General features: G+C 38.0%; 2 protein-coding genes across 2 annotated transcripts in view; one reads left to right on the top strand and one right to left on the bottom strand.

Annotated features, from left to right (window-relative positions):
- The first annotated feature begins 30 nt into the window (after positions 1-30).
- On the top strand, positions 31-7,481 carry FAM162B (family with sequence similarity 162, member B). The gene is made up of 3 exons (XM_014533745.1): positions 31-141; positions 4,201-4,309; positions 7,304-7,481. Exons 1-3 carry the CDS (start codon positions 116-118, stop codon positions 7,400-7,402), a joined length of 234 nt encoding a protein of 77 aa, XP_014389231.1. The 5' UTR covers positions 31-115; the 3' UTR covers positions 7,403-7,481.
- Positions 7,482-12,381: 4,900 nt separating this feature from the next.
- KPNA5 (karyopherin alpha 5 (importin alpha 6)) overlaps positions 12,382-14,640 on the bottom strand; it is a 34,989-nt gene continuing 32,730 nt past the window's right edge. The window contains exon 13 of the mRNA XM_005858919.2: positions 12,382-13,016. Within this exon, the coding sequence (XP_005858981.1) occupies positions 12,829-13,016 (188 nt within the window). The 3' untranslated portion in view covers positions 12,382-12,828. The remainder of the gene's footprint in view (positions 13,017-14,640) is intronic.

Below are 14,640 nucleotides of genomic sequence, written 5' to 3'. Positions count from 1 at the left end.
CCCGCGGTGCGGGGCTCTCTCTTTGGCAGCAGGGAAGGTTCACAGGGTCCCCGCCGAGCACAAGCCTTCCCAATTCGACAAGAAAATCCTGCTGTGGACCGGCCGCTTCAAAGCGATGGAGGACATTCCGCCTCTGATCCCGTGAGTGTGCTCGGTGCCGCGGGTGGTGTTTCGCGCGTCGGGGAAAGCCGTCCGGCCGGGCCTCGAGGGTGCGGGGTCCATCCACTCACTCCCCGACCTGGGCGCACGGGGCGGAGGCGATCGCAGTGCCACAGTGCTTTGCAGGAACACCCGCCACCTTCAGCCATTTACCCAGGCCCCCCTCGCGGCTAGATGTCAAGGTCCTTGGCTGTACGTGGGCAGCTAGGCTTACGGGGAGATTGCAGAAGCTGCGTGAAACCCCAGGAGTTAGTGGGCACCTCCCCAAGCTCAGACCCCCGCTCACAGCCAGCTCCAGCCCTGAGGCAGAGGAGCTTTGAGGGCCAACAGGAGGCGCAGACCTCGCGGGCACCCCGGGGGGCTACAGGGGCGCCCGGGGTCGGCTCCCTGCCAAACTCAAGGAAGGATCCTGCCCGGGTGTTGGCTGGAGAATCTCTGGGAAGAAGCCGCATCCGCGCGACTTCCTCTTGTGAGTGGGAGACGCCTGGCGTGGTGGTGGCTCTACACCCATCTGAGCAGCGGGTGTAGTCAGGCTAGGACCCCCCTGAGCATCGCTGGCCTCTGCGCCATCCCAAACCCACCCAAAAGCTTCGGTAAATGATAAAACAAGCTGACAACTTCACCCCCAGGGTAAATGTAACCTGTAAAAAATATTCATTTTTTAAAATAAGATCAGTTTATTTTCTTTTAAAAAAAATCTTTTTATTGATTTCAGAGAGGAAGGGAGAGAGAGAGAGAGATGGAAACATCAGTGATGTGAGAGAATCATTGATCGACTGCCTCACGCCCCCCACTAGGGCTCGAGCCCACAACCCAGGCGTGTGCCCTTGACTGGAATCAACTAGGGACCTTTCAGTCCTGCGCAGGCCCACGCTCTACCCACCGATCCAAACCAGCCAGGGCTGTACAGAATATTCTCCCTGCAGTTTCAGTTCATGCAAAGCCCAAAAAAACTTCCCAGCATTTTTGCAAGAGAGTGGGTAAAAGGGAAAGAAGGAAACTAAGAATAAAATCAATCTAATATGTTTAAACTGATTTGAAAGATAGACTTGAACTATAATGTCAAATAAGGACTTTAGATGTCCTGTATATTATCTTTATGCAAGATGGTCAATGCCCGTTGGAATAGAGAATGAAACCTGGGCCTACATCTTGTTCTGCACATATTACCCACACTTTTATTGTTCGTTAATTTACTAGTTACCAAAGGCATCATAATTAAATGAAAAAATAAAACGTGTTGGGATATGTTGGCTCAATAATGAATTCTCAAAGATTCCTTGCTTGGGTCAAATTATTTAATGAGGAATGGACTTGGAATTTGAAATAACATAGAATTTGAAATCTGTTCTAAGCATTTATTTTTCCACAGAGACGTTTTTAAATAATATAAAACACATTTTCTTTTCTTTGAGATTTATACACTCCAAACTGCAGACAGCCCAACGCATAATTTAGCTTCAGCAAATCTAAAACATTACCCTCGCTTTTTAATTTTTATTTTTTGGGAGGTTTTGAGTTGTAGTGCTGCAACAAGTAATCAAGAACGTAAAGAACCAATGTTATTGTGAATTAATGCTTGTCAAGAGATTCTAGGCTCAGCATTGAATTAAAATAGTTGTAAGTGTAAAGAGACCCATTTTACAGAAATAATTTTATTTCCCCAGGATTACAGTTAAAAGTAGTATTATAAACAGGGAAATTTTAGTTTGAACAAGATGCCTATGAAAAGTATTATAGTTTTGGGTTGGAAACATGAAATGTTTGAATTGTTTTCATTTTACTATTTTCTATAGTTTTTTAAAAGTATTGTTACTTAGGAGGGATACATCTCCTCTGCTAACTGTTAGACTTACAGTGTAAACAGCGTTCACTTTTTATGCTCTTAAGGAACATATAATTACCAAGTTTGTACCAGACACTAACGAAATTTAATAATAACTGTACTTTTTCTTGTTCCTTCAGTGTTAAACTAATTTGGTATAGTAGATGAAAGTCAGATGAATGGATGAAAAAGATCAGATCTATTAGGTTCCATCTGGACAACAGTCAACAACAAATATAATCTAATAATGTCTTTATATTCATCTGTTTGCAGCTAACATCTTAAAACTTATATTAATCTGCCTAAAATCTAAGGCTAACAGGCTAGGTATTGGTTTTCTGTGCTCTTTCAACTAGTGGAAAAGTTTTTAAGAGAAACTGCATCTTGTCTGTATGAAAAAATTTTTTTAATGTAACTGCGTTAGATAAGAAAGAATACTGTTGAATACATTCTCAAGAACCACTTTTTAATTTTATGCATTGATAAACTGCTACTTCATATTATTATGAATTGTTAAAGTTGATCTATAATAATAAAAACATAATATGCTAATTAGACCGGACAGCCAAACGACCTTCCAGTCATTCGGAAGTCCTTCCAGACAAAGCCACGGCAGCGGGGGCCGAGGCAGAGGCAGTTAGGGGCAATCAGGCAGGCAGGCAGGTGAGCGGTTAGGAGCCAGCAGTCCTGGATTGCAAGGGGGGTGTCTGATTGCCAGTTTAGGCCTGATCCACTGGCAGTCGGACATCCTCCGAAGGGTCCCAGATTGCGAGAGGGTGCAGGCTGGGCTGAGGGACATCTCCTACCCACCGCCCCCCCCCCCCTACACAAATTTCATGCACTGGGCCTCTAGTTTCAATATAAAAGGCAAGATTACTTTTGTAACACTACTTTGTGAGTAGTATATCTAAAATTTTCGACAACTTGCATAAACTTTATTGATGAATAAGAGTACTCAGTTTTCAAGTAAGCATATAACATTTCAGAATGATAATAAGAAATGAAGATATCTTTTCTCTTTTCTTTGACAAATTATTATGATTTTAATCATTTCTTTTGAAAACTTCATGCAAAAGCCATGAAGGAAAAACCTTTCCTCTATAGTTATTCTCCCAAAAATATAAAATAAAACATTATGATAGTCATCCTCACAAAACGTATCATAGTCTCTTTAATTGGGATAGGATAGGAGGTGGCAAGAAGAGATTGGGAAGCCAGTAAAAAAAAACCAACCAAAATGATGAAAATGAGTTTTAAAAAACAGTCTGTTTAAGACTGAAAACAAAGGCCACTTAATAACACAAGGACCAAATGAACACGACTTAGGCATACAGACACTTTAATTCTTACCTTTACTACCCCCCCCCCCCCCCCCCCACACACACACACATACACCACCAGTGGAAAAAATAAAAGGATGGAGAGTCAGGCCAGAATCTCTAGCAGTTATATTTTGAGCAATTAGAAATGAAATTGCCGGAGTTCTTGTCCCAGTATCAAGAAGGGTTCAGGAATCTGGAAAAGGGGCTGTGCGTAGATGACATAGGAATCCAGAGACTAATAGAGAGTCCGGAGACGAGATATAATTTTGAAAGGCATTGGGGGTCAGAGGACCTTCAGCTAAAGGAACTGAAGACTACCTCCTTGTCTAGGACCCTTGCTTTTATTAACACAATTTGTCCTAAGGCAAGGTAGAGATAATACACTTCAAAGAGTAAGGTTTCAAAGGGTACAGAAGCATTGTCAGTTTGGGGAATAGCCTACGGCTGTTCAGGTGTTTGGCCAGTAGGAGGCAATAACATGTAGATTAAGATGCCCTTTAACTGTCTGGCAGCCACAATCAGTTTCCTATTCAGGTTTGGGGAAATGCCTTTAGCCATTCCCAGATGGTGACTACATGTGTGACTCAACCCTGTTGAGTCCCCAAGTCTCATCAACCTTTTGATGAAACTCTTGAAATTATGGCATGCTGGAATTGGTCTACGGCAGAAATATTACACTTTGGCTTCTAGTGGCTAACATTAGTTAACACCTGAAGAAATGCCTGTTAATTTAAAATTGGTAAGACAGTGACATGGCATTTGGAAGTCTTTCACATCTAGATTTGCATTCAGGGAAAGCTTTTGGAATGTTTACATTACAAATCATTGTCTATTATGCCCGTCAGAAAATCATATTGCTTTAATATAATTAACAGAATGCTTATCTTAATGCAGGCGAGAAATGATAGATGCCGCAAGAAACAAAGCTCGAGTGAAAGCCTGTTACATAATGATTGGACTCACAATTATCGCCTGCTTTGCAGTGATAGCGTCAGCCAAAAGGGTGAGTACCTCTTTAAGTTAAAGGTAGACTTTAAAATAAAAGAAAGACAGAAGTAACACATGTTTTCACTTAGGACTATGGGGGAAAAATAGACTGTAAATTTTAAGGTATTTTATGAGTTTTGTTCTCAATTTAGGGATTATTGCTGTTCTTTCAATGTAAGAATAATTTGGTCTTAGACACTTTGAGCCACATTTCTCTGTCTAGACTGGAAACAAACTTCTTCATGGAAATTTGAGTCAACAGATTGACTCCCTGAGCAGGAGGGACAAAAGCTTGTTTCCATTTGTAAAGTAAATAAAAACAAAACAGAACAGTGCATTACCTGGTTAAAATCTTCACAAGAACTTTATCCAGACTAGATCATTCCTTAAACACTGAAGTCAGTTGGCGATTGTATAGAATCATGAAGTGGTTAGAAATGCAAAAGTTGGAAGTGATCACCAAGGCTGACTAGTTTGTCTATATCCTGCATCTGAGCCTTTTTCTTGCCATCTTCAATATGTAGTGTCTAGAGAGAAGTTAAGAACTAACTAATTACTTGCTAATTTTGTCCTTTGCTTCCCCAAATCCTTCCATCTGCTGATCACTTTTTATCATGAAGAGCAGCCCCACACATCCCTATGAGTCTTCTCCAGTCTTAATTACTCTATCCCTAAAACTTCCCTCTGTTTGGAGCTCTCCTCTAGACACCCTCCAGTTTATTCATGTCTCTATTCATTGTGGCACCTGAAAATAAGCCCATTAGAGCATGATTATAACTTTCTTGTTCATGAACATCGTGTTTTACTAGCACAGTTAGAGTTGGAACTAGATTTTGACAGCCACGTCACACAGACTCGTTTGCTTGGATCCATACATCTTCAGTCTCTGAGCAAGTTTAGCCAATGCCTAAAGAATGCTCATTTAGAATAGTAATCTTGCCTCGTCTTATGATTCTGTTCTTCTTTACTTCCCAGGTTTTCAAGAGTATTTGAGTCCAATAATTCACATATAGACTAGGGCTTCTAAGCTTACTGATGTTCATGTCCATTCATTTCTATTATTCTATCTTGGGAAAAACTTATGCTTTGAAATTATCCTCATCAAATGGAACATTTCTTAAATATTTGCAGGGCTGCACACTTAAACATAGAAATAAAGAAATTTGGTCATCTCTTGTTTTCAACCTACCTTTGATAAAATGACTGGCCACCACGTTGATGATTTTCTCATTCCTAAACCACAGATTGGAACTTGACACCCCCACCCCCTGGTTTCATACCATATTCATTTTGTTCATTATACTTCATCTGCATTGTTTCCCCACCCCCAGTTTTTAATACATCAAACTCCACTCTCTAGGCTTTCCTTCCTTTCCCTGTTCTTGCCATAGATGGCTTCTCATTCTCCTTAGAGAAAGTTTCGCTGACCACCCCATCTCTAATGGCCCTCCCGGTACTCACTATTTTATCATCTTTCCAGGTGCTCATGAGTAAGCCATCAATCCTGCAGGCTCTACTTTAAAATATATGCACAACTGGACCAGTCCTCACCATCTGTCCTGTTATCACCCTGGTCTGAGATAGCCAGCATCTGTTGCCTAGGTGATTGCAGTATCTTCTGAAATGGTCTCGCTGCTGTCCCTCTTGCCTCGCTTCAATTCACCTTGCATGTTTAGTCATTAATGCTAGTACCTTAACTAAGATTGAGGCAGATGGAGGTGGAGAAAAGGTCAGCAATTTGAAATATATTTGGGGAGGTACAAAGAAGAGAACTTTATGGTAAATTCAAAGTGAGAAGAGGAGAGAAAATGGAAGAAACCCAAAAGCCCAGGTTTCTGCCTTGAACAACTAGATGGATGGTGATGCATTGCTGAAATGTGTAAGGCTGGGGAAAGAACTGGTAGGCATGGCAGTCCTCTGTTTTGGATATATTAACTGTGAGATTCGTCTTAGACACCCACCAATGTCAAACTGTTATTTATTCTGCTAAGAACATTATATGTTCATCTGAGGACCTATAGCTTTTCTCACTTCTGAAAAAGCTGTCATAACTTTAAATTTAGCCCCTACTCTCAGTGTATCTATTTTCAATCCACCTATTATGAATGTATGTTGGAACTTCTAACTCTATTCTCTGTGTCTCTTAACTTTTTTTATTATATTTTTTGTATCTTTATCTCTGTGTTGCATTTAGATGATTAGTTCCTCAGATCTATTTTCTAGCTAGAGTTCTGACTTCCTAAACATGATGCTGATTAACTTTTCTTTTCATAGGTGATACACCCCCATAAGTTTTTGCCAAGTAGATAAATGCCTACTTTCTTTGCCAATTTCTCTTGCTGGTGAGAGCTGTTTTATTTATTTTTATTTCTTTATTTTTTCTTTACTTTTTTATTGACTTCAGAGAGGGAGAGGAAGAAAGAGAAACATCAATGAGAGAGAATCATTGATTGGTTGCCTTCTGCACGCCCCCTACTGGGGACCTAGCCGGCAACCTGGGCATGTGCTCTTGACCCTTCAGTTCCCACACGGATGCTTTACCAACTGAGCCAAACTGGCCAGGGCTGGTGAGATATGTTTTAGTAATTTCATAGGGATACCTTTTCCTAATAACTCCAACTTTTTATTGCTAGCTCAACTCTATGCCCACGATCCAAATCCTGGACTTGCCTGTTGGTAAGAGGCTAAACTCCAAGCCCACAGCTTTTGAAGCAAATAGTTTTTCCTAATGACCCCCACAATGAAACCATTTCCTTCTATCCTGTTTTCAATCCTTCTCATTCCCCACCAGTTCATGCCTTTTGAGTTCTTTTCATTTCTCTTTATTTATTTTGAACTAATATTTTTGTTGCTTTTTATCCAAAATATATGTGCTTACCAAGAGAGGATGGGGCCCATTTCTGACATTGTGACTAGTGTTTTACTTTACTTTTCTCCTTTTCACGAAATCTCTTCTATATATCTAACACACAAGTTCTTTCCAGGTACAATGCTTTCCTTTTTTTTTCAGGCTGTAGAAAGACATGAATCTTTAACAAGTTTGAACCTGGCAAAGAAAGCTAAGTGGCGTGAAGAAGCTGCGTTGGCTGCACAGGCTAAGGCTAAATGATACTCTAAGTGATGAAGTGTTAATCAGACCATTACCACTATTATCAGCAACAATAAAAAATAGAATATTTGACAAAATATTTGGGTTTTGTGGGGTTTTTTGTGGCAAGTGTTGACGAGTATGTGGAAAAAAAGGAACCTTCGGTCACTGTTGGTGGGATTGTAAATTGGTACAGCCACTATGGGAAACAGTATGGAAGATCTTCAAAAGATTAGAACTAGAACTACCATATGACCCTGTAATTCTACTGCTGGACATTTAACCAAAGAAAATGAAAACACTAATTTGAAAAGATACATGTACCCTTATGTTCACTGCAGCATTATTAATAGCACTATTTACAATGCCAAGATATGAAGCAAGGTAGGTGTCTATAAATAGATGAATAAAGCTAGATACATGTACCCTTATGTTCACTGCAGCATTATTAACAGCACTATTTATAATGCCAAGATATGGAAGCAAAGTAGGTGTCTATAAATAGATGAATAAAGCTCTAGCCGGTTTTGCTCAGTGGATAGAGCATTGGCCTGTGGACTGAAGGAGCCAGGGTTTGATTCCGGTCAAGGGCACATGCCTGGGTGTGGGCTCGATCCCCACTAAGGAGCATGCAAGAGGCAGCCAATCATTGACATTGATGTTTCTATCTCTCCCTTTCCCTTCCTCTCTGAAATCAATAAAAATAAAAAAATAGAAATAGTTGAATAAAGATATCTAAAAATACAGGGTGGGGCAAAAGTAGATTTACTATTGTTCATATGGAAACTAATACAATAATTAATAAATAATAATACAAGAATAAACTTGGTTTTGTGTACTCACAACTGTAAATCTACTTTTGCCCCACCCTGTATATATAGTAGAATATTACTCAGCAATATGAAATCTTGCCATTTGTGACAACATGGATGGACTTAGGGAATATTATGCTAAGTGAAGTAACTCAGAGAAAGGCAAAGACTATATTATTTCATTTATATGTGGGATCTAAAAATACAAACACAAACAAACAAAACAAAGCCAGACTCATAGAAACAGAGAACAAACCGATGGTTGCCAGAAGGGAGATGGGTGAAAACGGTGAAGGGAAAACAATTTTTTTTTACTTTTTTCCCCTTTTAAAGGGACCAGTAGAACGCCACTGCACACTGAAGTCTACTTTTTGACCTGTACATTGTTCCTTCATACATTTTCAGTAACTCCTTTGCCCCTAAAGTTGCAGACTGCCTTACTGGGAACAGCATACCCTAAAAATAACTGATCCAATTACTTTCACTGCTCTGTGATCAACAGTTTCAAATACTGAAGGAAATGAAGCCACCCAATGAAAAAACATAGTAGTGAAAGAAGATAAAAGCACTAGGTTAGGGGGGCCTAGGCTTGGCTACTGTGTGACCTTATGTTCCAGAGTAATTAAGAAAGTTAAACCCTCTGATTTCTATTTATTAGGTTTAAAACTTTATTCCTTAGATAAATGCATTGTATTGCATTAAATAACAGAAAAGGAAAAATCTCAATTAAACCTGTGAATGTCCAGTAGTTGCCATGGCTTGAGATACAAAAATATATTAGACATTTTCCTTATTAGAGCAAAATTTATAGATTCTAAAATAAAAGCAACATACAGCTTCAATCAGATATACAACAAACAAGTCTTATTGGTTTTAGAAAGTGGATGGAATTTTAATCAATGAGGGCATCTGTTTTGGCTGTGCTACAAATACACATATAATCTAAGTGAGAGCAAATGAAATAGACATGTAAATGCAATTGTAAAATAGTATTTTATTATTTTTAATAGAGTATTGTAACATTTCATAATATTGCATACTGCTCAAATGTTGGTTTATTTAGTTAGCTAACACTATCCCTGCCTCATCCCACTCCCCAATCAGAACTTAAAGATATGTTATCCTTTTAGAGCCCTACATAACGGCTCCTAATATGTCACATTACATAAAACAATAATGCTATGAACTAAAATGAATAAATGTTAACAATACTTGGATTTCAGTTTCACACAGCAGCCAGTAGATTGCCGAGTTTAAAACAGCAACCAAAATCCACTAAGACTTTTATGTTATAACATTTTTTCCATAATGTTCCTTCATAAGAGAAGAAAAATATGAAGGCAAAGGTAATGCTTCTTTTAGTCCTTTATCAAACAAATCAAGCTTTAACTGCAAATAGGTTTTATAGTTACCAAATGATATGTTATTTCTATGCCAGCAAGTTTTATTTTATTACTAGAGGCCCGGTGCACGAAATTCGTGCATGGGGGGGGGGTCCCCTTAGCCCGGCCTGCAACGACACCAGCGTCCCACTCCCGAGTCTCTGACCAGAGGCCCCTCCCTCTGCACTGCTGGGGCATGGGACGCTGGGCCCTCAGTCCCTCCCTCCGCTTGGCCGGGGCGCGGGACACTGGGCTCGCATCTCCAGGCTCGTGTCACCGGGGCGACGCCGCCAGCGTCCCCTCACCCCCCACCATGGGCACCGCCATCTTTATTGTGGAGTGATGGTTAATTTGCATATTACTCTTTTATTAGATAGGATTATTACTAGAGGCCTGAAGCACAAAATTCATGCGAGGGGCTTGGCCCTTGCAGCCCTGGCTTTGTTCGGCTGTCTGGTCTAATTAGCATATTACGCTTTTTTTATTATAAAAAAAATTTATTTTTTTTTTTGCTTTCTTGTTCCGGTGCTACCAGTAAGAGAACAAAATGACACTAAGAATTAAGTCCTAGGAACACACCTTTAAAAATAAAACTTATAGTAAAAAAACAAAAAAAAAAAACAAAAGAACAGTCCAGTGACTCAAGTACTTAGAAATATACAACAGTAAGCAAAATTGCATAGATTAACTATTAAAAATTCAAATTCAGACAAAACAAAACACCGAATTTACTGCAATAAATGTAAAGGACTCTTTCAAGTATTATATTAATTTCTGCATTAATGTTGCATGTGTTCCCCCTTTAGATGTTTTAATTTTGGGGGTGGGGCACAGTTTCTCTCAGATTTAAATATAATGAATCTTAGGAAAAGAAGTTTAAACATTTTCCCCCCTATGGGTCAGTGAAGATTAATGAAAACACATTTTGGAACACTTTAAATAGTACATTTGAAAAAAGTAGTCGTATTAAAAAATAAATTTACAAACAAAGTCTTTGCTAGTCTTGGTTCAATAGTCACCACCACACCAATAGCTGATTCCAACTATTACTATCTCTTGCATTCAAATCTAATCAAATTAATTACCCACATAACAGGTCCATGAAATTAAACATAATTTTGTATTTGAATGCTTAAGATATGGTCACATTTGTACTTAGAGATATAATGTTTATTTTAGTGGCAAAAAATTTAAAATCCTCCTCTGACATCATTCTATATGTATGTGCATGGGCACAAACATATATATATTATTTTTCCTTCTATAAGAACTATTTGTTTGAAAGGTTTGGCTTAGAGATTTATTAATGTGATTACAGTGTCCTCAAAATAAAAGCAGGCACGGCTGGCTAGTTTATGAATTATGCTATATTATTAAGTTCAATTGAATAGAAAGAGTGGAATACCCTGTCTCCTTATACTTAGAATCATCTATACCACAAAAAAATGTTTATCTGATAAATTTGCTAATCTTTAATATACCCTGTTCTTTTGAAGATACATAATGCAAAAGAAACTTTTTATACTAAACTTCGTAACTTCCACTACAATAAAAAGGACACAAATACAATCTTCTGCTTAATATAAAATAAGTTTGGCAGATACAGTCAGCATTTAAACACCACTTAAACCTGTACTTTATAGTTGTAGGTTTTAAGTCTCTTGCCAAAAGCTTAGTTTCATCATACATAATTTACAAAGTTTCATACTATTTAAAAGTACTCATATATACATTTTCTTCTTATACCATGCCTCTGATTTCCAGCAGAAACATTATAAATGCTATCATAAATGAAATCTTTCTTTACAGAATAGACTATGAATCATATAAAAAATGCTTCAGTTCCCATCTTAAAACAGTTGTAAGCTAATTTTTAAATAAGTATTTTAGTTATATAATTGGAAATGTAAATAGCCTGCATATAACTATAAATGAAAAAGGTGAGTTCAACAGTACCATGTCTGCGTAAACTTTACCAAGTATAGTACTGTGAGAATAACACACAGACACATACATATATACTTACCCACACATAAATATATATAACTTTTCTATTGAAACTTTTTTAAAAGTTTCAGTTTGAAGAGGTTTTGCCTTTAATACATAAAACACACACATTATATTGACCAATCTGATATAAATGTAATGTAATACACTGATTGATAACACAGCAGAATGAAACTCTGAATATTAAAAATATCCTAATGCAGATTTCAACTATATTAAAGAATCCTTATCAATTTTCATAAATATCATCTTTTCGTGTCCAAACATTAAGTATATTGACTAGCACATATCAAGGTGACTTCTTCAGGATAATTTCGCCATTCAAGTACCTAAATTCACTAATACACAGAAAATGAAACTTCAATTACTGCTCTGAAAAATCAGAGAATTACATATAGAATTATTTTTGCTATCAGCACTACTTTAGACTGATGCTGGCATCCCTTAAAATTATGCTTTTTTTAAATAAAGAGTGAAAAATTATAAAACACTATTTCAAAAATGGTAGCATTTTTGGTCAAAATACAAAATATGCTAATACAATAGCATTTATATGTTAAAAACACAAATATTTAATGTGTAATCATTTTAATGTGTTCAACATGAAGAACAGCTTCTCTCTTCACAATTGCCACATTTTAATTATCAATATTTCTTCTGTGTTTTATAAATAAATGTTACAGCTTTTTCTGTTGCAACTTATTTTTGCAAAGTGTAACCTCCAGCACAGTGATTTATAATTTAAGGTAATAGATTATTTTCACATTTTAATTTAGCTTTTATACTAATGCTTCTGATGTGTTTTTGCTTCAAGACAGAGGTAGATTTAGTAGAGATTGGGCCTGTCAGACTTGCTGCCACAATGCAATTCTAACTACCTGGACTGCTAATATGCAGTTTTCAAGAATGCTAGAAAAAAATTCAGAACCATATGTAATACCTTACCAAAGTTCTCCTTTTCAAGCTTAAGTTATTAAATAACTTCATAATGTATTTAATTGCTCATGAATAGATTAAGGAACAGATAAAACAATAAAATACATATATACAGGCACAGCAAAATAAAAACAAAACTATACTGAAAGGTTGCAGCTGACTAGAAACTTTTGTTTTGTTTGCTTTTAAAAGTGCATCAACTCCTTTTCCATTCTACATAAGAACATATCAAACATTCCTACTGACATGGTAACAAAGAGGAACTATCGGAAGCTACCCTTTTTAGCCGTTAATTCTTTCCTCCACCCAGTTAAAGTTGAAACCCTTCCATTGGTGCTTCCTGCTGCTGAAATACAAACTGTTGCTGCTTTTCATCCACCTGAGGTACAATGGTGGGGTCGTCATCTTCTTCACCAAAGTAATGTTCAATCAGATCAAAGGCCTTTTGGTAAATTTCTTGATTTTCATGGCTTTGTAGAAATTCAATTTTATCTAGACCTGTTATTCAAAGCATATATACATAAAATTGTTACTCAAATTTCAATATATATTTAAACCAAAATAACCAAATAACTGGTAATGGGACTTATTTTTATCTAATTTTTGCACTTACTGATAGCCAACACTTAATGCTTTTTACTTAAAAATGAGAGTATGGAGCAGTGTGCTAAGAGAGAGTAACACAGGCCTAAGGGTAAGAAGATCACAGACTCCTTTCTGCTTTGTGATTTTGTCCAAATAAGTTTAGTCACTCTCTACTTCAGTTTCTCAATCTTAAAATGACAGCTTTAGGTTATCCACAGGTCTTTTCCAGAGTAATTATGTTAAATGGAAAGTACAAAAATGAAAAGCAACAAAACAAACAAAAAAAGTAATATGTGTGCAAACACACATTCTCGCACAGAATGAACCAGAGAGTATCAATATATAATAAATAAATACTATTTGTAAATCCAATGTAGCTACTGTATAATTTACAACCTAAATAAATGAAACTGAAAAAGACCATTTTGATAAGAGAATCTATAGCTCACAAGAAAAAGAAATCTACATATAGGTCTGGGTAATGCTGAAAATATTTATTTAATTAGACAAACCTCTTCACTTATCCAATTACAGGATTGAAAGAATTAGCAAAGTAGTCATATCTATACACAAACATAGAATAGCCCAAAATCTTCCATAATTTGGAGCCAAAATAATGACTGTAGTAAAGAAATATTCTTAAATCAGTGATTAATATTTTATAATTATGTAATGTCTTAACCAATCACATTATAAAAAACGGAAATAAAAATTAATATCCCAGGTTTGGTTTAAGAATCCTATATAATAAAAGCCTAGTATACTAAGTGTCTGACCATTTGTTTGATCTTTCAACAAGTCGCTATGACGCACACTGACCACCAGGGGGCAGACGCTCTGACTGGTAGGTTAGCTTGCAGCTGGGGTCCAGCCAATCGGGACTGGGCGAGATGAGCAGGACAGGGCGAGATGAGCTGGACACACCCTGGAGCCCTCCTTCAGTCCCTCCTCAGCCCCAATCATGCACCGGTTGGGTCCCTTGGCCTGGCCTACACCCTCTGGCAACCCGGGACCCCTCAGGGGATGTTAGAGAGCTGGTTTCGGCCCGATCCCCGCAGGCCAGGCCAAAGGACCCCACTGGTGCACGAATCTGTGCACTGGGCCTCTAGTCATTAAAAAAAAAAGCTAAGCCCTAGCGGTTTTGCCTCAGTAGATAGAGTGTCAGCCTGTGGACCAAAGGGTCCCAGGTTCGATTCCAGTCAAGGGCACCTGCCTTGTTGCAGGCTCCTCCCCAGCCTGGGCCCTGGTCAGGGTACATGCAGGAGGCAATCAATCAATCACATCAATGTTTCTCTCTGTCTTTCCCTCTCTCTTCCACTCTCTGGAAAAATATCCTCGGGTGAGGATTTTAAAAAAATCCTATATAATAAAAGGGTAATATGCAAATTGATCCTTACAGCAGAATGACTGGGAATTACTGGTCACTATGACACACACTGACCACCAGGGGGCAGACGCTCAATGCAGGAGCTGCCCCCTGGTCAGTGCATGCGCTCCCACAGGGGGAGCTCTGCTCAGCCACAAGCCAGGCTGACGG

Source organism: Myotis brandtii, unplaced genomic scaffold, assembly GCF_000412655.1.
Source record: "Myotis brandtii unplaced genomic scaffold, ASM41265v1 scaffold123, whole genome shotgun sequence".
NCBI classification, from domain to species: domain Eukaryota; kingdom Metazoa; phylum Chordata; class Mammalia; order Chiroptera; family Vespertilionidae; genus Myotis; species Myotis brandtii.
The sequence above is the reverse complement of the archived record's forward strand: the minus strand, read 5'-3'. Positions and strand labels throughout refer to the sequence as shown.